Here is a 25,254-nt window from a genome sequence, read left to right on the forward strand (position 1 = left end):
CCACAGAGAGCAGCATCTCCTATGGAAGGTGAAGGTTGCTAAGCGTGAGCCAGGAACTTCAAGACTCAATTTCTCAAAATTATTCCAGAAGGACTTGGTCCACTCTGGTTGTGGACCTCTCATATACAGAACATATAATTTTATTATTGAAATCATGGAATGGTCTCACCTTACACTGTGTAATTATGTAACTTTGAAGTTCTGTTAATACTATTCATTCATTATTGTTATATGAATTTTAATTTGAAGTTTCGTCCTGTTGTTCCATAGTTCCTGCAGATTTAAAATGCTTGAATTTTTTTCTGTTTCACACGTAAGTAAAAGCTTGCACTAGTGTGAATTAGGTTCCACGTATGGCTGGCATCTTGTATCGCATTTCCATGGCAATGGCAATAATGACATTGTCTCTTTGTAAAATATCAAACATCATGACCATCTATGACTAAAAGACGATCAGAAATAAAAAGAGACTACTGTACTAATAATTCTAATGGCTCAAGTCAAGGAATTGCACATAACATCGCAGTGGAAGAGGACAAAATATGGGCTGCAGATATAGAAAATCCATGCCCTATTATGAAGAAATTTTTCTTAGTTCACTGGCATGCAAGAGTAGAGTTTTATGGTCTAGTGGTCAGAGCTTCTGGCTATAGTTCATGAGGTCCCGGGTTCGATTCCCGGTTAGAGCACAGGAATTTTTCCTTAAAGGGGATTATTCATGTGTTCGTTCATGGTCTGGAATTTAGGTTAAGTTTAGATTTAAGACCTCTCCTGGCACCACATTATCATAATCATCCTATCACATCATCGGGGTAATGTAACTCCGCCTTCCAGGCGCCCCAACCTCAGAAGTGGGTTACAATTAAGCCACGGCCAGGAGAGAAGACCAGAAATGTCGAAAGACAACCTGGTGGCATTGGATTAAAAAAAATTTGTGAGAATGAACACATACAAACACAGAAGTCTCGTATAAAATTCAACTTAATTTAATTTAATTCACTTTTCCCTAGGTTATAGTAAATAAAGTTTAATAACCTCATTCATATTCTGTAGGACGAGTGTGACAGACATTAACCAGAGCTTTATTATGTCTTAATTCTGAATCAAGCAAAAGTAATATTCAGATTGTATTGACCAGTGATTCAACCTTACTTCTGTAAACTGTTATTTCTTATATAGTTTATTATTAATAAATAAAATAAACTTCAGAGTAATTTTTAAGACGGGTGACACACACAACTGTTACCATTAATGTAATTAAAACTCTTTATCTACTTTATCTGCTCTTAGAATGATTTTCTAAAACGAGAAAGAAAACTATGCTGTAGATAAGATGACACCAAATCAGCTGATTGATGAAAAGAGGAAACAGTTCAAGGACTCTCAACGTAGATCATTTTTCACACTGAAGTTCAACATGTGCACACTTCACATTTGTTCATAAAATAAACACAAATATAGTGAACTAAGTTGTTGAACTTATTTCTACTGTAAAATATAAATAATAAGGGTTTATTATTATTAGTCTCCAGAAAGAAATACTGGTACTAAACTTCAAAAAATAATGTCCAGGCTCAGTTTAGCATGGAATGGCTGTTTGGTTCATTATTATCCCTGATAACAGTGTCAAATTAGCTTCGAAGCTTTGGATGTTTCTGCGTCTATGACAGTGCCAAAACCCAAAATTCTTGCACAGTGTTGAACAGTATGAAAGTCTTAAATTATACATAACTGTTCCCTGTGTCTGGGGTGGTAGACCTTCGCAGATAGTGAAACTACTGCTGATTAGTATTATTTTGATGCCTGTACTGTAAGTGTGATGGAAGTAAAGATATGTGCAGCAAAGTAAAATTGAACAGTACAGTCTTAGAAAAAAGCTTTGTTGCACAGATACTTTATAAGTCCCAGAAAGGAGGCAGTGTGCATGATCAGACATACAACGAAACAAAACTAATTTTATTACCTCAATCACAGTCGACTTTAGTAGAAGGTCGGAAGGCTCAACTTGGCAACACTGTGTTGTCTGCTGTCGTATTTCACAAACAGAACCAAAGAGTTTTAATGTTAGTATCAGAAGAAAACTGTTAAAAAGTTAATCATAAGTCATACAAGGAACCAGTATAATACATTTATAGCTACATTTGAAACAAAGTAAAGCAATCCTCTTATATATTTTTTAAATCTTGAATAGTGTCATCTCTTAAAAAATTCGTGTAATTTAATACAAGGATTCGTAAGTGGTATGTTGTATCTTCATTATTTTTCTCGTTATTTCCCACATGCTATAGTTTTATATTATTTATAAAAATATTCCATTACATTATGTACAAAACTCAAACACATACGATTCATAGGTGTGAATATTACACATTTTGTTAAATTATAATTTATTTAGGTAATAGGTCTACATTGATTTTCAGCCAGAATTAATGGATCTATCTAGTTAGGCTAGGCCACTTTTTTCAAACTTCAGTAATATTCATTTATAAAAAGACACTGTAGATATCTTAAAAGGAGTTGTGTCTATTATTAGATATTTTTATCTTATCTCCACCATCTATAGGGCAGTTCTATATTGTTTATCAAAACATTATTCAATTACATTACATGTAATATTCAACACATACTGTACAATTCCTAGGCTGTACACTATATTAAATATGTTTTATCTTATTTAGGCTTTCATTTTTCACATCTTTTTCTAAAATGTCTGCAATTTTCTCTTACCATACACTGTTAACTACCACCTATATCATTCCTTGCCTTTGAATATTATTATTTAACTGTGTTCATTATGACTGAAAGTAATTTATCAGCAAGTTTAACTTATTCTGTTGCATCTTGGATAACTCTAAAAAATGGAGCTACCAGTACACCTATCATTTTGTTTCTTTCTGGTTCTATATTGTCTGCTGTTTCAAATGCTTCCAAGGACCATTTTATAAATCCATACTTGGCTGATTTCATGCCAAAACTTAAAAAGAAAAACTCTACATAAATTGTAAGTACTCTTCAATATGCGAAAGCAAGGCTTAAATCACATACACCACACCCTTGTAAGAAGACCGGTGCCTGATGCACATGTTGCCAAGTTTCCACCTTCCGACCTACTAGAGTCGACAGTGTCTCAACTAGTCCTTCTCTTGCGAACCAGATTGCACATCCTCTGATCATGTGTGTGCCTCCTTTCTGGGACTTCTGAAATATCTGTGTGACAATACTTTTTTCTAAGACTGTACATTACCCATCATCAGTATTGAAAAATTGGCATGTAAAAGATGATAGCTCACAGATAAATTAATTTTTGTTGACTCTCATATACTCATACATCTAGGCCTACATAATCTTTCTGACATTGTTCTCGATTTTAGATATTTCTGTGTGAGAACAACCATGTATGTTCGACTTGAAGACATGTTCAGTAATTGTTTGCAGATGATACATATGTGATTATTTCAAGGAAACAATACAGTCAATTAATAAACACTTATACTTGGGTAATACAATGTTAAATCTAATGAAGAATGGTTTAATGCAAATAAATTTAATGTTGATAAAACCAATGTAATCAAATTTAGTATACACAATAATCCTTAGTTTTCTTACAATATTAGATTAAATGGAACTCCTCTCAAAGAAACTATAAGCACAAATTTTTCTTGATTTGGAGTTGGATAATTACTTGAACTGGAAACACACATAGAATACATTACTCCTAAATTGAGCTCTGCCTGTCATGCATTAAGATCATTATCTTCTATTGATGATATAAACACCTTTAAAATGTTATACTTTGCAAACTTTTTATTCTGTAATGAAATACGGATTAATACTTTGATACAGCTCATCTGAAGCTAAACATAATTTTGTTTTCCAAAAGAAAGCTATAAGAATGACAGATAGGCATAAAGTGGCATCATGTAAAAAGAATTTCCAAAATTTAGAAATACTGACCTTACCTTGTGAATACATTCTTTCCCTGATTATGTTTTGTATTAAAAACCAAGATACATTTAGTACTGATCAAAACGTTCATAATTTTAATACAAGATATAAATCAGATATCTATCTTCTGTTAGTTTAAGCTGTTATAAAATAGGAGTTCACTATTCATGTTTAAGAAAAAAAGTTGTTGTTTCAATGCCTTGCATCTAGCAATGAAGCCATTAGCATTTGTGCTCTCCAGTACTTCTGGGCTACAGTGTCTTCTGCAGATAGTGCATTGCAAGTCTTCAAGTGGCTCTCATTCATCTCCTTTTGACTGTTACACAGGGGACACACTGGTGAATTTATAATTTGTAGTTTATGTAAGTGCCTTGCCAAGCAATCGTGTTCTGTTGTTTTCTGTGGTGCTTGTGGGATTGCTTCTGGGTTCAAGATTAGGGTGTTCCATTTTTTGTTTCCTCAGTATGAAGGTCTGAGAATTTAGAATTGATCAGACGCTTTACTGAAGTCATTGGCAAATTTGTCGATTTCATTTGCAGTATTGTTGTGCCTTTCTTGGCAAGTGTATCTGCCAGTTCATTGCCTTCGATCCCACAGTGTGCTGCGACTCACTGTATGTGAATTGTTTTGTTAAGATTTTGGAGTTGAATTAACATGTTGTAGCAATAAAAGTAATGTTCTACAAAATGCTGATTTTACCTATCCTAACTTATGTTGCCCCAGCTTGGTGTTATATCCCAAAAACAGTGTTTCAACCTCTTCAAATTGTTCAAAACATAGTACTTCGAATAATACATAATTCCCACTGGTATACAAGTAATGTACAAATATATTTTAATCTGGACATGACATTTCTGAATGATTTACTACATGAACAAGTGAAAAAGTTTTATAACAGTGCAAATTCTAGTGAAAATTTATTCATCAAGCATCTAGGCCAATACAATGCAAATTTCTACAAGAAGCATAGAACTCCCAAAATCTTTCTTAAGTGAATAACATGCAATGTTCCACAACCTCCAATGTCTTCGTGTCCAGTTGTATTGACAGCTAAACATAAACAATATTTGTGAATTATTCTTTGAAATTCACCTAAATGTGAAAAGGCAGGAAACATATTTGTTGTGATACTTTGTCAATAACTTGCTGAATGTGAAAGAAAAAACTATTCTTGTACATATGATGAATATCTGCATGGAAATATCATATGTACTTCGGTACATTAAAATAATATATATTCTTGTACAGATATTATGTGTGGTCTTCAATGTACATAATACCTAATTAACTTAAAGCTTTGAAAGGCCAAGAGATTATAATTTTTACTTGTTCCACGTCTTAAAGCTACAATGCTGATGTAAGATCTGTGGAATACGATAAATGAAATGGATATGAAATGATATCATTTGTAACTTATTGTTTCTTCACCAACACTTGGATCAATCATAAACATAAGCTCTAAAAAACAGGGGTCAATAAATAATCTTTCTGACACATTGGGAGTGCCCAACCCAGTATCATGTTGAATTTGGAGAGCTATGCCACATAGCGAAATCTGGTTTCAGAAACCAGCTATAATGGTTGGGAATCATCATGCTGACCACATGTTACCCTCATACTGGTCAGATTGTTCACCTTGGCTGAGGTGTGTGGACATGAGGTCAGCAGTCGGTTGGCCACGATTCTTCATGGGATGATAGGCTGTTGCACCAATAAAAGTAGAAATAATTATTGCTATTTCAACTCATACACTAGTAATTCTTATTGTTTAGTTATCTGTCCAAAGTCAGGTTTGAACTTCATATGTGACACCAATAAGGCATCACTCTTGAGACAACTTAGCCAGGCGGTAATAATTCTTGTATTATTATATATTAATACATCTGTCTGCCACAACAGGTGATCATATAGGTCCAGGAAACAATTTCAGAAAAATACATATATGGAATAGAGAGAAATAGAAATATATCAATACAGTAGGTAGTAATCATAGTACAATATGCAATTTAGAAAGTTTAGAAATTTAAACATTATATAAATGATTATGTGAAATGACTATGGATTGCTTTAAAATATTTAAACAAATATTTTTAATATCTTATAATATATCTTTTAATATGTTTATACAGTGAAATAGGAAGATATCTTTATGATTATTGTTGTCTTTATTCATGTCCTGTCAGCTTAAAGATCTGTAATAGCTATATGGTAAAATACACTAAAGTCCAGTGAGAAAGAGGAATGTTAATTTTCTTTACAAAATATATCCAAGTTTGAGATAAACTTTAACTCCTGTTTGTGAAGTCGGTATTGATAAACTGGCATTTGGTGATCTGAGAATAAAATAAAAATGATGTTTACTAGTTATAAATTAACAGTAGATAGTATTAAAGTACCTACATAAATTCTATCATGAACATTTTAGTTGTCAGTTATTTAAAAACGATAATGAAATGTAATGCTTCTCAAGATATTTTAGTAGCAGAACAGAAACGTTGGACAGATGGAAAGGCGGTATGGATTTCGCTGCAAGACACTCCATTACATGCTGCCTGTATGAAGAAGGCAGAAGTTGTGTGTTCTGATGGGGAAGTGCAAAACAGTCCCGTGAAAATCATTAATGCTGTTACTCCTATACCAACAATGTATACCTGGGCTCCCATCCAGCAGAATTTTATGGTAAATATAATGTTTGTGTCTTATTACGCATTTATTAGTACCTATTTTAATGATACTCTTGATATTCAGATTTTGTAACTGAAATGATAGAATAATGAGTATGGTAACAAGAAGAAAGGAATCTTCTTAGGTGCTTTGTCTATTGTAAATCTCGTTGACAATCATACTCTGATCTCTTTGGTGATCAGTGATACCTGAACATAGAAAATCTTAAGGATAATATATAGTTAGCTGTAATGTTAAAATGAATTTGCATATTGAAGTATTTTGTAACCAAATTAGCGTAAACACAAAACTTTCAGTGTTGTCAAGTTACTTTTCTTTTATAGAAATAATTATAGCAGCATAACTCCTTAAACCTTATACATTAGAATTAGATTACATTTGTAATGCGAAATAAACTTCTACATAATGTCAACCTGTTAGCTCTTTGTACATCTCTGGCTGTTAATCTAGTTCTTTGTCTTCTACAAATTTTAACAACCTTGTCAAAACTGCATAAAGCAGGAAACTTTGACAATGAAGAAGTGTAAGTTTGCTTGAAGCCCTTTCTATTCAGAGACAGAATTTTTTTGTGTGTCACGAATATGTAATACTGATCTTTTAATGTAATGAGTGACCCTACAAAAGGAAGCCATGCTAAGGTTTTTTTAATCACTCTTAGGTTTCAACCTGTGAACCTCAGATTCAAGCATATTAATCATTAGATCAGTGGTTCTCAAACTGCGGACCTTCTTTTCATAGACCCCCCCATAGTATTTTCGTGGACTCCTTCAAAGGCGTTAGTGGAATGATGGGGCTAGTATTAAGTGACTATGACTAGTGATATATTTTTCAAAATTGAATCAGTATTAGCTGTATATTTGAATTAAACAAAACGTAAATTATATATTACTGTCCTGAAAAAAGTAGATGACCTACATTAATATGTTACAATAAAGTTGATTTTAAAAACAGTGAAGCAAAACAATACTCTAATTTCATTACAATCTTTGTATGATATCGGTATACTGAAAAATAAATCAAGTTTCCTACTTCAGTGAGAATGATGATTGTGCTTAAAATGCCTTTAGATTTAGAATCCATGTCAGTTATCTTTAACCTCAAGTCTGCCACCTCATTTACTTGGGTTATTTAACAGTTTTGAGCAGAAAATGCCTGCTCACAAAAGTAAGTTGCAGAAACGGCATTAAATATTCCAAGGCTCGTTCTGAGAGTTCATGTTCTGCATGAACTTTCAGCCAAAAATTAAAAAGCTGACATTCACTTAAACTTTTTTCCAACAGTGTCACATGATAACTCAACAAGCTGATTATCTTTTTTGTCAGTGAGATTGTGAGTGTCCATACTGATAAAGGGAATTTCAATCCACATATTCTTAGAATTAAGAACGAAAAATAATCTCTGAGTTCATCTTCATATTACGATGACATTTGAGCCAACAATCCCTTATAGACAAAACTTATAAAATGTTTGTGATTATTGTGTTTGAACTTATATTGTTTAATAACTTTAATAACACATGAAGGCTGTCAAACGAATTTATAAGTTGTACACACATCTTTGATTGTACCAACAACGACCAATGCGCTTGGTGTGATGCAAAAAATCCTTCTTACAGTCTCACACTGTTTAATAACTAGACCGTGGAACTTCATGCAATTCCATGTTTTTATTGATTTGTCATATTGAAAAAGTAAAAATGGATTTTTGCTGATCATGGTTTTTACATTTGAATGAAGCTAATTTTATTTTGCATAAATGCATATTTCGAGTGGTTTCCCTTTTAAATGCTTACATATTTTTATTTTGCGTGTTTAAATACATATACTAACATCTTTTCTTGTTTTGCTCGATTTAGTATCTAATTAAAAAATTTATTTATTTTGCAAATGGCTAGTACATGTCCAATGGAGTCATTGACTACAAACAAACAATGAAAACAGTAATACCAAAATTGCAGCAAACTCAAATAACACATCTTCATCCTGTCTTCCCAGTAACAGTCAACTTCGGAGGAGGAGTGGAGGGCTGGACACTTTCCTAGGTGATGACAGTCCATCTCTTCAGTAGACCTATCTCCACATAGTGTACCCTGGAAACCCTTTTTTGTGGCTAAATGGCACAATATGGCAACAAGAAAAATAAACAACCCTTCTTTTCAGAATGTCCCCGAAGTTCTTAAGATCTTCAATTTAAAATTTTGTCTCTGATAAAAATAATACTTTCCAAGAAATATAAAAATTATGTGAGAAAAGAATCTCCGAAAAGAACTGTCTTATGAGGCTGCTAACTTCTCCTTGGTAGAGAGCAGCATCACTGAGTTTGAAAATGTGGGTACTAACCCTCACAGAATCATTTGCCGGGGGGGGGGGGGTGTTTGTGTGCGCACTTTTTTTTTTCCTCAGTGCCTGATCTACAGCTGTTTTTTAAATCCAGTTAACCCTGGCAGGCAGTTGATTAAGAAGTTCATTAATTCATGTAAGTGATGCTATGTAAATGTCTGCCTTTATGGACGAGGAAAGCTTAGTAACAACAATTCGTTTTTGTTGTTTATAGTCGAGTTTCCGAGATTTCTGAAAGGTCTAACAACCAGTTTAATTAAAAATAGAAGCAAAAAGGAAAACCTGGGCAACACCGAGTGCTTCCAGCTAGTTCAAATAAAAGTGTAGTTCAGAAAACAGAATTTCTATCTCTGTTAAATCTAACTATCTTCAAATTTGTCATATTATTTTAGAAGATGTGTAGATTAGACTTTGCTAGTGATCCTTTTAAATCACCAGCAATGGAAAGGGTCAATCTACATGTCCTACCGTTGCTTTTTCTCTCATTTATATCTACACTTTATACACAGTATTATTACCATACTCCAGTATGGTAATATATTTTTTTATTGTTTATAAAGGTAAAGGTAAAGGTATCCCCATAACATTCCATGAAGGCACTTGGGGGGCATGGAGGTAGAGCCCCATGCTTTCCATGACCTCGGCACTAGAATGAGGTGGTGTGGTCGGCACCACACTCTGACCGCCTTTTACCCGGTACTCAATTTTATAGGAGGCTGAGTGAACCTCGGGGCCGTTCTGAAAGTTTGGCAACGAGAAAAAATCCTGTCACCACCTGGGATCGAACCCCGGACCTTCCATTTTATTGTTTATTAATTTTATTGTTTATTAATGTTATTTAATGTTATTTTTTATTCACTTACTAATAACTCATATTAGAAAAAAATATATACAAGGTGGGGCAGAAATATCTCCCCATTTTGAAAGTTTCGTAACTTCAAAAGATTTAGTGACATATATGTGAAAGTGTTGTAGTAATACTTCTTGTGTAATATATTTTGTCACTGTACTTATGTTTTGAATATCGCACCATGGAGATGACGTCCTTGATTTTGTGCATACTCTTCCAAGCGTCTCTGCAAGTTTCCACACACATGTTGCACCATATTTAGAGGCACAGCTGCAATCTTTAAGTTCGTGGACCATTACCATTTTGTATGGATGAATGTTAAGATCCTATTGCAAAATTATCCTATGACTGCGATTACTTAATTGCAAAGCTGTTGCATGTTTTCTCACCGAACTTTGTGGGCTCCTTACGAATGCTTGACACACAATTGCAAAGTTTTGTGGAGATTGCACTGATCTTGATCACCCTAGTGGTTTCTGTATTAGTACTGAAGCCATATTCCAAAATGACGCAGTCCATAACTGGATTTGTTTGTCTGAATGCTAAAGATAGCACAAATATTGCTTCAGTCACATGAGCACGATAACAATGAATTAATATGCATGCATGAAACAATTGAATTATGGATCTGAACTGAAGGATCAAATGGCATACCATAAAGAATAAATTTATATTACTTTTTGATATTTGACTTCAGTATTTTCCATTTTATGTGTAGTTGAAAATCGGGAGATATTTCTGCCCCACCTTGTATATCTACCAATTTGAGACCTTGATAAACATAAGGAAAGTTTTCTTTTTCTGTTAGTTTAACAAAATTGACAACTTAAGTTAGTGACATACAAAACTGTTTGTTTTGATGTACAGACCCAGAAACAAAATTGGGCCACCTGAATTTTCAAAATTCCCGTTATAACATACTGTGCATGTTCAATGTTTACTGAACTAGAACTTGGAAAATTCAGGTGGCCCAAATTTTGTTTCCGGGTCTGTGTAAGAAAGGTAATGTACATAAAGTATTCCCTATGATAAAATTTTCAAAGTATTGCTTTGTACTTGTAATGTATGTTTGTGTATGTGTGTGGTTGCACCCTTTTCCCAATTTTCGAGTATACCCAGGCCGTTGTAACATTGCACTTTACAGTTGTTATTTGTGTTGACAACCCTTCCTATGAGAAAGTTGAATGCTTTGTGATAGCCTCGTAGCATTAAATAGATGCCAGAATTTGTGTGAAGGACTCGTTAATTTTATGAGCAGCCGAAGGAATTTGTCCATATACAGGATGATTCAGACCACCTGTAACAGTCATTTATTTCGGAAACTAGTGGATTACAATTTTCGAGAAAAAAATATTTATAACCAAACCACATGTGAACTTTCACTTGAGCTTGATTTCATTAATCAGCTCTAACAGGAAGTAGAGTCAGTGGCGTATCACTTTAAAATTTCAAATGGGAGTCCGTGTCAAATAGGGTACCATTTGATAGAGCTCTTCATAACAAACAACTTTCGTAGGAAACGTTTTTACCAGTTCATACTCTTTCAATCAGAAAACATACAAAAAGACAGTGTCATCAATATTAAGAAATGTTAAAAGACGAAAATGTAAACAAGACAATTTGACGTAGTACTATAGTTATGAAACCAGTCATCCAACTTTATAGTTATTTTAAACCATCACTAATTAGCTAGCAGTTAAGACACTTTTTCAAACTTGAATAGCTTAATGTCTGTGTGATTTACGTGATGGTGAGCACCTGTAGAATAATATAGCATGATATATAATGTAAATATAATATTTAAGTTAAGCTTATGTAATTAATTTCTTATTCATTATAATAAAAGTTACATAATAATAATTACCATTTGAATTAATGGAGCAGAATAGCAACTCCGTGTAAGTCAAGTCAGCTGTTGTGTAGTGATCATTGTGGCAATGTCGCAGCTCTCGCTACCAACATTACACAAAGTTGTCAGGTGCAAGGTTACAATGGCCTGGGTAGAGCTTTCTCTTGTTTCGTTTAAAATTGTCTACTATAATCCAGAATTTTACAGGTTGAAGATGAGACGGTGTTGCACAACATTCCTTATATGGGGGATGAAATCCTCGACCAGGATGGCACATTCATAGAAGAACTTATCAAGAACTATGATGGGAAAGTACATGGAGACAGGGAAGCAGGGTTTATCGATGATGCCATTTTTGTGGAATTAGTAAATGCACTAATGCAGTATCAAAACAAAGATGTAAGTTACTTCCAGTGTCTCATTTATAAGTTTAAGATTTGAAACTAGTGGTTACACTACATCAGTAACAGATTCTTTGTGCTATTCAGTCCACCACTGTGGAGTAACGGTTAGCCTGCCTGATCGTGAGATGATCATTACCTTCCAACTTTATGCCTATTAAGTCACAAATACAATGCACCAACGTTAATGATTGTTTAAAGTTTGCTGTTAAAGCTGTAAACTTTAATTGGTGATCAATGACCAGTTAAGTGTTAGTTAACAATGGTTAATTAATTAAGCACAAGAGGCGGAAATATTTGACAGTGATAAAATTTTGAAGATGAAATGCTGTATTTAGATTGTCTAAATCAGCATGAAGGCCAGTGTGATTAAACAAAAGTAAGGCACCCTAAGAAGAACAAGAACAAAAATGTAGAACTACTTTAGTTTACCAGTTTCCCCTATTATGCCTTGGGGGTTTTTTTTTTTTTTTGTTTTTTTTTATTTTTGGTAATAAGGTTAGGAAATGTTTTCTTATTTGCACTGAAACATGCCCTTAAAGATAAAAATGATTTTTTAATTTTCCAGTCACCTTCACATGTAGAATTGTTACCTAAGCTACTGATATCTATATGCCTTCCACTACGTCACCGAATTGGTAAAGGTAAAGTCAATCCCATGACAGGCCATATCAGCCCAGAGGGTGGCGAGAGATTAAGGCTCACCTTTACAAACAATCCACATTTAATGGCAGTACTCAATTCTGTTAGAGACTGAGTAGACCCCAGGGCCATAGTGTGGCTGGAAGGATTAAGTTTGGTTCGCTGTACAAGCAGTTTTAATACCCATAAACTTTAGTAGTCATTATGAAATGGCTGATATTAATCAAGGTCAGTGCAATCGGCCATAAGACTATAAGTTTTCTTTTAAGGCTGAAGTCTATCTAATCAAAAGAGACAGTAATCTTTATTCAGAGAATAGTAATAAAATGGGGAGGGGGGAAGAGGAGAATGCTTGAAATACACTATCTGAAGAAGTTTGTGTACTGTAAAGTGGGCTCTTTCTTCCCTTACCTGGAATACAGATGCTGTACAGACTATTCCTAATAAAAGAAACATTCAGTTCATGTATATAATTTCCTGTTTTAGGAAGAGGCAACTCATGAAAAAGGTGGAGAGAAAGAAGGAAAAGACAAAGATAAGGAGAAGGCCAGTGGTGGATCTGCAACATCCAGCAGCCGATCTGGTTCTGGAAACAAGCCAAGTTCATCAAGTGCTTCGAAGCCATTCCCCCATACAGTTATATTTCAGGCCATATCAGCCATGTTCCCTGACAAGGGGCGTCCAGAGGAACTGCGTGAAAAGTGAGTTTTCTATTTACATCACAGCATATATTTTATAGTAAAATACAAGTTCTGCATTTATCTGGTGGCTATGTAATATTTTTTTAATTAGTAATGTAACAAAGCAACTATGCTGTTATATAGCATCAGTGAAATTACTGTTAATGAAATGGTATTTGTCGAGATGATTGTGAGGATTTGCTATGGGATTGCCTGACATTTGCCATGCAGTTGGGAAAGAGTAAAGGGAAAAACCCAACCACATAGGATTCAAACCTATATCAAGAACAAACTCTGATTACGAGCAAGGTTCATTATCTTGAGACTGCACACCTAATATCAAGCAGTGAGAGTATGATATGAATGTCCTGTTTAAGGTGCACTGCTTTTTTTTTAACTGTCTACAGTAAAATGTCATTATAACGCATTTGAAAGAACACCCAAAAATAGATTGTTAAAAGAAAATTTCATTAAACTGACATTGATATTGATAAAAATTACCTCTATTGAATCTAGTAACTAGAATTAAGAAAAAGATATCTTTACAATGTTATATGGAAGGCTTTTCCTGTTCGTTAATAACGTAGAAAGAGTCAATGCACTGATCTCGTACTCTCTAGAGTATGCCGTTAGGAAAGTTCAGGATAACAGAGAGGATTTGGGATTGAATGGGTTACATTAGCTGCTTGTCTATGTGAAGTGAATATGTTAGGAGAAAATCCACAAACGATTAAGGGGAAAACACAGGAATTTTACTTGAAGCAAGTAAAGAGATAAGTTTGAAAGTAAATCCCGAAAACACAAAGTATATAGATTTGAAAGTAAATCCCGAAAAGACAAAGTATATGGTTTTGTCTCGTGACCAGAATATTGTACTAAATGGAAATATAAAAATTAGAAATTTATCCTTTGAAGAGGTGGAAAAATTAAAATATCTTGGAACAACAATAACAAATATAAATGACACTCAGGAGGAAATTAAACACAGAATAAATATGGGAAATGCCTGTTATTATTCGGTTGAAAAGCTTTTATCATCAGTCTGCTCAGAAAAGCTGAAAATTAGAATTTTTAAAACAGTAATATTACGCAGTTGTTCTGTATGGTTGTGAAACTTGGACTCTCACTTTGAGAGAGGAACAAGAGGTTAAGGATGTTTGAGAATAAGGTGCTTAGGAAAATATTTGGGGCTAAGAGGGTTGAAGTTACAGGAGAATGGAGAAAGTTACACAACACAGAACTGCACGCATTGCATTCTTCACCTGACATAATTAGGAACATTAAATCCAGACGTTTGAAATGGGCAGGGCATGTAGCACATATGGACGAATTCAGAAATGCATACAGAGTGTTGGTTGGGAGGCCAGAGGGAAAAAGACCTTTGGGGAGGCCAAATTTTCTTTTCATTAATATTTATGTTGAGTGAAATAATTTGAGTACCATAATTTTAGACATTTGTAGAAGTAGAGTTGATTTTAGTATGAAATCATTATGCGAAAATTACCACAAAGTAACAAAATGTTTGAAAATGTTGTATTTATTACTCTTTAATTTCATTTCATATGAAAGCTGAATTAAATCCAGGGCATGTAGCTTGTATGGGTGAATCCAGAAATGCATATAAAGTGTTAGTTGAGAGACCTGAGGGGAAAAAGACTTTTGGGAAGGCCAAGACGCAGATGGGAGAAAAATATTAAAATGGATTTGAGGGAAGTGGGATATGCTGCTAGGGATTGGATTAATCTTGCTTAGGATAGGGACCGATGGTGGGCTTATATGAGGTAAAGGTAACTTGGAATACACATCAAAGGTAGCCTGTTCTTATGCCACAAAGGCACCTAGAGGGCATAGAGGCAAAGCTTCATGCTTTCGTGATCTCAGAAATAGAATGAGGTGGTGTGGTTAACCTCATACATTGACTGCCTTTTACTTCTGGGAAACACCGGGTAATCAATTACAACTGCTGATGACATTACCGTTGGAAAGTGAATACATGCCATTATCTTTAATGAACAACTTTGTGAATGCCAGGGTGTTACAACATTCGCAATTGCTAAGAACCATTCTAACACAAAAATCACACTGTAACAAAATCACTATTGTCTATCACAGCGATTTTTCTGGAGCTGTTACATTTTGGAGATGTGATGGCAGAATGCTGTCACTCCCCATCTCTAGGTTTCATGTCCGTAAGATGTCATGAATGCACTTATAGGGTATGTTTGCAGTTGAAAAGTATTGTAAATGTGAAGTATTTGGAACCAAAGTCACTTAACTTAGGGTATACCTGTAATTGTTGTTACATCTACTTATCATATAGTGATATCGTCACTATATTTCCAAAATCCACTATGTGCATTTAAACAGATTTTTCAGGACAAAGAAAAAAAACATCACTTTTAATTCCCTTGATTTTCAAAGCTACTTTCGGTATAATTTCAATCATTACACGAAAAATGATGAAATTATACCGGAAGTAACTTTGAAAATTAAGAGAATTAAAAGTGATGTTTTTTTTTTTTTTTTCTTTCTCCTGAAAAATCTGTATAAATGCACATAGCGGATTTTGGAGGTGCAGCGACGATGATATACTCTTTATATCACTCACACTTAGAGACCAAAAATTCTTATATGTTCACGTTTCATTTACATATTACGATTCATCAATACTTTGTGGGCTTTGACATCTTTCTTTTGAGATTATGTGATGTGCTCACATATTTGCAGGTATATTGAATTAACAGAACGGTTAGATCCCAATGCATTGCCACCTGAGTGTACTCCCAACATTGATGGTCCAACAGCAGAATCTGTACCGCGAGAACAGACAATGCATTCTTTCCACACACTTTTCTGTAGACGATGCTTCAAATATGACTGTTTTCTTCATCGTGAGTATATTCTAATATTAAATAACTTTTTACTGTTCTTCCTTATTGTATTAATGTATTGCTTTACAAGTTATAAAACCAAGTCATACTGTTCATAAGATTAATGGACACCTGAAGTTCACTTAAATTATTATAATTATATACACAAGAGTACTCACATTGATACAGCGTCGTTAAATAACCAACTAAAAAAATACTCACAAAGTGAAATTTCATTGTCTGTGATATTTTCTCTATTACAGACAGATTTTAATTGTATCTCTACAGGTCTCCAAGTATATCATCCTGGACCAAATCTTCATAAGAGAAAAGGACCAGACCTGAAACCATTCTCTGACCCTTGTGGACCAGATTGTTATATGTTGCTGGTGAGTGGTCTGCAGTTAAGTTAGATAAGACATAGTCATGTTACACTGATAACTATTATTGATTACTTGATTGGTATAGTAGTGAAATGTATTGTACTGGTAAAGTTCTAACTAATCATCATTGTTATCATCATCGCTATTCAACTTAGTTTGTCATTGAGAGTGGTTTGAAGTGGATGTTGCTTTAACTTGCCGGAATAATGTCTAATGAAAAGATTGAACAGCATGTTAAACTCAAATTTCTTGTGAAACTGGGAAGATCCCCAACAGAGTGCATTCAATTATTAAAGCAGGTGTATGGGGCTAATTTAATGTCACGTTTATAACTAGCACAAAAGCTTTAGTGAGGGTCGGGAAGAAGTGGAAGATTATGAACATCCGGGTCAAAATTCAGGGCAATGCTAATTGTTTTCTTCGACATCAGGGGTGTTGTCATGGTTGCACGGATGCCTGAGGATCAGACTGTAAACCAGGATTATTATATTGAAGTTTTGACAAGGCTGAGAGAATAAGCGAAGAAGAAGCGGCCGGATCTTTGGAAGAACAACACTGTGGATGCTGCATCAGGAATGCACCTGGACACAATGCTCTTTCGGTGAAAAAGTTTCTTGTCGATTCCAGTGCTTGAACATCCTCCATATTCGCCAGATTTAGTCCCCTGTGACTTCTTCCTCTTCCCCAGAGTGAAAAGTGTCCTGAAGGGAACCCATTTTCCATCCATCAAAGAGATGAAGACAAAAACGGCACAACTACTGAAAGCATTGGGGATTGATGAGCTGCAGCATTGTTATGAAAATGGAAGACATTCATGCACACATTCGTGTAGATAAGGAAGGGGAAGTACATTGAAGGGGAAAAGAGTTAAATTGTAAGTTTCTGGAAATTAACCACATTTTTAAACCAGTCCTGTTTTTAAATTGTCTGACCTCATATTGAAGAAGGGGGTAGGAAGACTATGCCTTATGTCGATGTAGATTTTGTTACTCTGACAGTGAAAAATTAGAGAAGGAAAAACGATTATGAATATAAAAATACTGAAATCTAAATATGTAATTTTTTTAAAGTTCAAAAGGGGAGAGGTTCAAACCCGGTAACCCTCCCTTGCATACGTCCCTGCTTCTACTGTTCTTTTAGATTATTTCAGTTAACCCAGACTCCTGTTAATTCAGTCGACTTATCTCCCCAGTTAGTCCGGATTAACAAGGTTCTACTCTACATGCTATGAATTCTAATGATATTCGAGATTGTTGTGTCACAATATGACACGAACTGAAGTATTATTGTAAGCTACGGAGAATTGCATTTGTGTGTACTTTTGGTAAATGTTTTTCTGGAGTTATAAGAGATTTATTTCACTAAGCTGGATGACTAAGATTGTTAATTTGAACTTGTGTGACATTCATTTTCTTCACTTGAAATTAGCCACTGTCGTTGCTCAGTCGGCTGAGGCACTCGCTTGGTGAACAGGAGTTGTGATCACATGTGGTTTCGATTTCCACTTGGACTGATTACCTTGTTGGATTTTTTCCGAGGTTTCCCCCAAACGTAAGTCGAATGTCAAGTAATCTGTGGTGAATCCTCGGCCTCATCTCGCCAAATATCATCTTGCTACCATCAATCCCACTGACGCTATATAACTGAGTAGTTGATACAGTGTCGTTAAATAACCAACTAAAAAAATTCAATTGAAATTTTATCATTTTATTTTTAATATTTTCACTGAAACTCACTGACCAACAGTTAATGAGCTCATGTCGAAACATCCCCTCAAATTGCACACATAGATCTCCAAAGCAGATATACAAATATAAATAATTAGCTGTCCATACTACTGTAAGGGTGTGAAAACTTAACTTGGAATGTTCTTTAAGAAACAACGATGTGTACTTGGAAATTAGGGTTTTAAACCCTCCCGTATTTCCTGGGATCTCCTATATTTGACCCTAATTTTGAACAGACTCCTGGCTCCCGTATTTTTCTTCTCGTTTAGCATTTTTCTCCCTTATTTGTGCTTAATATAAAAATCTTTATTCTAAACATTTAATTTTGTCGTGAATGATGATTCATTCATGTGATGAATTTTATTGTGCAAGAAATGCATTCAAAAGTGCAGTCTTCAGAATGTAATGCTTGCCAGAAATGGGTTTTAGTGCTCACCTGTTTAAAATAAAACAATGCCAATATAAACTGGCGAGTTTTGTTATATGCATACAAAGAGGGTGTTACATCTCCTGAACAATAATTGGACAGATGTTTGAAATAGAAACATGACACATCTAATGAAATCAGAGCTGCAAACTGCAATCGACAGAAAGATTGCGCATGGAAAAATCTGTCTCAGAATACTCTTAATTTAAGCCTAGCTACCAAATTGTAGAATAAAGTTGTTTTGTAGTAACTAAACTAAATAATTTGTCCATTTTCTATGTGAAATTTTGTCTATTCCATAGTCTTCCGTATTTTCTTCAAAAAATGTTGGCAGCCCTATTGGAGAGAGAGTATAACTAGTCATCGTTAAAATAATTTTTAAACAGTTTTTAGAACACTAGGATTCTTAGTCAGTAGAGAAATGTAAGAATCAGTAATAATAATTGAATTTCATGTTTAGGAAGGTATGAAGGAAAAATTAGCAGCAATAGCAGAGCGAACGAAAGAAGAGAGTGATGCGAACAATGAGTCACAGGTATCTGGCACTGGAGAACAGCAGAAGATAAGTGGCTCATCAGCTCAGCAGCGGCCCAGGAAGGTGCGCAAGCAAGCATCTGTAGATTCTGGGAATGAGGCCAGCTCTGAGGATAGTAATGACAGTAATAAATATGATAAAGGTAACTAAAAGACAATACATGTTTCTCTTAAGTATGTCCGACTAAAAATGTAAGACTAAAAGTTGACTAGAAAATAATAACTTGCATCTTTCAAAACTTCAGGTTCTATGCATCTATAACTAGAAAATTTCACGTTTTCTTTCTTTCATTGTACTTTGATACTCTTCAGTTGATTTCAAGCATTCCCATCTGAAAGCAATGCTTTGAATCTATGTATCACTTTTCCAACTTCATTGTTGATTATGTTGCACAATGAAAGTTGGACATCCAAATAATAACTATATGATAAAGCAGAAAATGTTAGAATACTGACAGGAAAAGCAAGTATTATTCCAAAAAAAGTGTCATAAACATAATTTTATTCCATTGCAAATCCTACTTGCATTTGGCAAATTTTAACTTGAGTCTCTGACATAGAAAACCACCACACTATCCATTTCACTAATAGTATGTCTTAAATACTTAAAAAAAAGTTGAAACTTTATGCTCTGAAAAGTAAAGAAGATAAATAAAACACTCATTGCATTTTTTAATAACCTACATTTGTTTGTGCTATTTTTATTTTCCAATAATAAAATTCTAAACAATAAAAGTTTTTAAATTTTCTGTTCCGGTTCTGTTAAAACTATCAAATAAATATTTTGTCCTTCTGAATGATATACACGGTCTGTCCAGAAAGTATCCGGCCATTTAATATTTAAAAAATGGTAGTCTACCCAGAACAATGGTGCCTTAATCCCCTTCAAAGTTCTCCTTGGGATGTCACACATTACTTATTCCAGTTCCTTCTACTTATGAAAACAATCTGTCATATCTTCACTATGTTTTTCTTAACCTCGTACATGACTTGAAATCTCCTCCCTTTCAACGACAATTTGAACTTTGGAAAAGCCAGAAATTGTAGGAATCCAAATCTGGGCTATATGGAATCTGACCTGAATGATATGATGTTTTGCCAAAAAAAAAAAAAAAACCCCGCCTGAGATGTGCTCTTGTGTGTGATAGGACCCTTGAAATTCATTTTGCTGCTACATGTTTCATGCCAAGATCCTCCATTAATATCTCTCAAGCAATATACACCAGTACTTAGAATTCCCTCTAATTCTCACAATGTCGGTTGCTGATTTTCATTCAACAATTTTTTGGTGTTCATCTTGTTCGAATGCCTTTCAGAATGTGGATCGCTTTTAACAGCTTCCTGGCCATCTTTGCATTGCATCTATATCTGGACTACACTCCTTGAATTGTCCTCGACATACCTTTAACTCATTCAAATACCATATTTACTCGACTATAAGACCCTCCCTCCCTTTTTTTTTCTCTATTTTTAATTCCAAAATTGATGGAAGGTCTTATAGGTGCAAACTTGATAAAATCACTTGGTTTGGAAGGGGATTAAAAATATGATATTTTAGTATTTTCTGCCACATACTATAGATATTTAATTAAAACAAAGTTATTACAAAATTTCGTGTTTTGACTTTCAGAAAGTAGGCAGGGTACTATGGGCGATGGTTTTCTATAACCAAGTAAATATGGTTTCTGTGGATGAATGTCAAATTCGAATCGAAGCTTGATACAGATTTCTTGCTGTACTTGCTCAGTTATTGAAAGTGCAATAGTCACAAAGTATACCATTCTCACACCCCGCATATCCTAGAGGGGACATCATGCACATTACATTTAAAAATTCTAGTTGACACGTTTCTATGTTGGTATTCCTTCTTTGTAGTTGTGTACTCTTAGGAGTTATGGTAGAATATGCTGGAGTAGAATTTAGTGAACAACTGTGTAGTTTGTGATCAAGAGAGCACTGAAAAAATGGCTGTCCCCAAGAAGCAAATGTTTTTCTGCGAATAGTTAGGTAAATATATTGTATATTTTTTGTTTTCTTTGGCATGTCTTTAATTTTGCTCAGTAATAATCTTAAATATATGTACTATGACATGATGCATTAATATTTTCGGCAACATGTATATTAATCTCATTACAGGCCCTAAAATTGCCTGCCATGTCCTCTACAGGGGACATTGGGTTCTAGTATGTCATTCAATTAACTTACATTCCCCTCCCCCCGTTGGTTTGAATTATTTATTCATGTGCTTGAGAGCCTTAGAACTACATTAGTGGTAATCCTTGTCAGTCTTTACTAGGTATTCCTGCATTCTGCGAGTTTGTAGATGTTGAGATAGGTGGAAATGTGTCTGGAACTTTTCAGCAACGAGGTTGAGGATCCCACATTTACAGTCTCCAATTTGTTCGAAAGTATTAGTAAAGAGATTACTAACGAAGAAGATTGTGCTCATGCTGCTCTTGAGACACTAATTCCAAACTCCAAGAGATAGATTTGGGAGGGGGAAGAAAAAAACCTATTAATTTTATCCTTCTGACTTGAGCATTCTGAAGTACCTGGAAATGCTGTAAAATTACTACTACACAAGTACATGAGTAAATATATATTCCTAATGAGATAATTGAACATTTAAACATTTCAGATAGACTATATACTGACTGGTACAGGAAAGATTCCGAAATTGCTTAAAAATGCAAAGACTCTATTAGGAGCAAATATTATCTCAGATCATGCCCTGTTGATAGGCGAAGTAGATATTCGTCTGAAGAAGGTAAGTGGAAGACAGGTGACGGAGAAATTGAACATAGAAAAATTGAAGAATGAAGAGGAAAGAAAAAATTTGCTGAGAAAGCCGCTACATTAGAATCCACACCTGAGAATAGTAATGAGTACTGGACTCATCTGAAAGCTGTATACAGACAACAGCAGAAGAAACAATAGGATACAGAGAAGATGTGAGAATTAAAAAACCTTGAGTCACAGGAAAAATGCTGGAGAAGATGGAGGAAAGGAGAAAATGGGAAAACATCACACAGAAGAAGGTAGAAGAAACTACAGAAAACTTAACAGTGAACTAAGAAGAGAAACTGATTAGGCGAAGGAAGACTGGATGAAAGAGGAATGTAAAGATATAGAGAATCTAGAGAGAAAAGAAAGATATGATTTAATGTACCACAAAGTAAAATGTTTGAACTTCACTAATAAGAACAGGAAATCCGTGTGGGTGATAGAGGACGAAATCGGAAATGAAATAACAGACAAACAAGGAATACTGAACAGATGGACGAAATATGTAGAAGAGTTATATGAGTCGGAATTATCCAGGTGAGTTAGCTATAGAAGACAAAGCAATCTTATGAGAAGACGAAAAAGGATTTTCTATTTTAAGGGAAGAAGTTGAACTAGCACTTAGGAAAATGAAGAATGGAAAAGCAACAGGAGTTGATGGAATCCCTATTGAATTAGTGGAATGCTTGGGTGAAAACAAGCAGGAAATTCTATCATTATACAACGAAATATATGAGAAAGTCGAATAGCCTGAAGATTTTACAGATTACAATGTTGCTTCCAGTCCTGAAGAAAAATAATGCCAAGAAATGTAACAAGTTCAGGACTATCAGCCCGATATCACACAGCGAAGATTCTCCTGTGAATACTGAATTGCCGGTTATATTCTAAGATAGAAAAACAGTTGGAAGAGGGGCATTTTGGCTTCAATAAGGGAAAAGGCAAGAGAGATGCAGTTGAACTGCTACGAACAGTCGGCGAAAGATACCTAAAGAAGAATAAAAAGTGTATATAATATTTGTGGGCCTAGAAAAAGCTTTTGACAGAGTGGATTGAAATAAACTGATGGGGATCCTAAAGAAAATTGGTGTGGATTGGAAAGAGAGAAGATTGTTCAATAATCAGGATAGGAGAAGAAACAACGAGTCAAAATCAGGATAGGAGAAGAAATGTCTGAAGAGAAGCAAATAGAAGCATTTGAAATGTGGATATGGAGAAAAATGGAATGTGTGAAATAGATAGAATAAGAAATGAAGCTGTGTTGGAAAGAATAGGTGAAGAAAGAATGATGCTGAAACTGATCAGGAAGAGGAAAAGGAATTGGTTGGGCCACAAGAAACTGCCTACTGAAGGCTGCAGCAGAAAGAATGGTGAATGGGAGAAGAGTTCAGGACAGAAGAAGATATGAGATGATAGATGACATTAAGATATATGGATCACATGCAGAGACAAAGAGAAAGGCAGAAAGTATTCCTACTTTGGAGAAAGCTGGGTTGCAGTGAAAGACTTGCCCTTGGGCAGAACACTATGAATGAATGAAACCCAAAGACCTTGGCGAAACTGGAAAAAAAAAAGAAAAACAATCCACTCCTAATGAAATGAGACATTTTATAGGCATTACCATCAAAATTTCCTACTTAAAATGTCATATAATAGCATATACTGGACTCAGAGATAAGAATAACAGCAATTGCTGATTATATGTCTAGAAATGTATAATCTATAATCAGAAGTAACTTGAAACTAAGGGATGACACAAAAGTGACAGCTACTGAGAAAAGTCGAATCTCTCTCTCTCAGACAGTTAGGAATGGTTGTCATTGAATCCGAGGCCACATAATATTCTATTGAACAAATACTCCCATTTTGGGAACATAGTAGGACGTTAGTGTGTTAAAATGTACATAGACAGATGTTTTACTTCTGTATCTGTTTTAGATAAATTATACAACTGAGTCACAGTCACAAGGATCTGGAACAATCCAGAAAGGTCGCATACCTTCTGGATGTAGCTTGAAAGCAGATAGTGCAATAAGAAAGGAGGGAAGAGGTTCATTGATCAAGCAGTAAGAACTGGTGGTTAAATTCCTGTCGTTAAATGGTCTGACAATCACCCTGTCACTTAGATATCAAGCAAAGAGGGAGTCTTTCCAACTGACCAATACCTTCGCGGGTCAAAGAAAGATCGCTAATAAGAAATGGTGAATAAGTGAAATCCTGCAATAACATTGAGAGTGGAGTTGATTTCTTAAATTGTGTGGTCAGTATGTTTCACATCGAGCTCGCACAAGAAATGGATTGTGTGTGTAATTATGTATCTTTTTGTTTTCTCAATTGCTGCAGCCTAGATGAAATACCGTCATTATCAAACAGCTATGAAAACGCCCAGTAAAGGCGTCCTTGACAACCTTGATTTCAGAATCCAATATGAAGAGTATTTCAGTCAGTCAGAGGTCCCAGCTGAAAGACCTAAGAGTGAACATGAGGATGAAGAATCGAGGCATTGCAGAGAATTTGTTCTTCATCTGACACATGTATTTCTCTTGTCTGAGCTTCCCACTCCTGTGACGAAGAACAGATCCTGTCTACCTGGATGTAATGCCAACAAGACAAAAGTTCGCTGTTCATCATGTAAAGTATTCCTCTACTTGCAGGATTCCCGAAACTGTAGTCAACTTTATCATCAACTTACTATGAACATCCCTGTCAAAATCTTTGGTGATGTGTAACTTTTTATACATTTAAAACTAATCAATTAAAAAGTTTGTTTCCATCCTAGACTTAGGTTTAATTCTGAAAATATCTTATTCTACAAATATTATCAAAGATAAATAATTTACAAAATTGTTATATCTATTATTGTACCTTTTTCTCTGTGCATATATTTGTGTTGACATAAATTTGACTTAATTATGGGTATTGTGAAAATTATAATTGTTCTAATGATCTCAAAATACACATTTCATAATTTTCTAATCAATGTTAAAAAATGTCCCCTATAGGAGACATAAGGTTTTACACGTTCCAGATAGTGTGGATTTTTTTCACTATTTTTCCTCTTGTCCTTGATGCATATTGACCTGAAATTGTTGAAGGGATTACATATTTGATAAAAAAATTCTGGGTTTGTGGAGGATA

General features: G+C 34.6%; 1 protein-coding gene across 3 annotated transcripts in view; it reads left to right on the forward strand.

The window, feature by feature from the left end:
* E(z) (histone-lysine N-methyltransferase E(z)) overlaps positions 1-25,254 on the forward strand; it is a 69,479-nt gene that overhangs the window by 13,770 nt on the left and 30,455 nt on the right. For 2 of the 3 annotated variants that reach the window (XM_069841629.1, XM_069841631.1), the window contains 6 exons: positions 6,416-6,624; positions 11,876-12,067; positions 13,198-13,412; positions 16,119-16,282; positions 16,550-16,650; positions 19,259-19,475. In XM_069841629.1, the coding sequence (XP_069697730.1) occupies positions 6,416-6,624; positions 11,876-12,067; positions 13,198-13,412; positions 16,119-16,282; positions 16,550-16,650; positions 19,259-19,475 (1,098 nt within the window). The remainder of the gene's footprint in view (positions 1-6,415; positions 6,625-11,875; positions 12,068-13,197; positions 13,413-16,118; positions 16,283-16,549; positions 16,651-19,258; positions 19,476-25,254) is intronic. The other variant, XM_069841630.1, reaches the window with a different exon arrangement.

Source organism: Periplaneta americana, chromosome 12 (assembly GCF_040183065.1).
Source record: "Periplaneta americana isolate PAMFEO1 chromosome 12, P.americana_PAMFEO1_priV1, whole genome shotgun sequence".
NCBI classification, from domain to species: Eukaryota; Metazoa; Arthropoda; class Insecta; order Blattodea; family Blattidae; genus Periplaneta; species Periplaneta americana.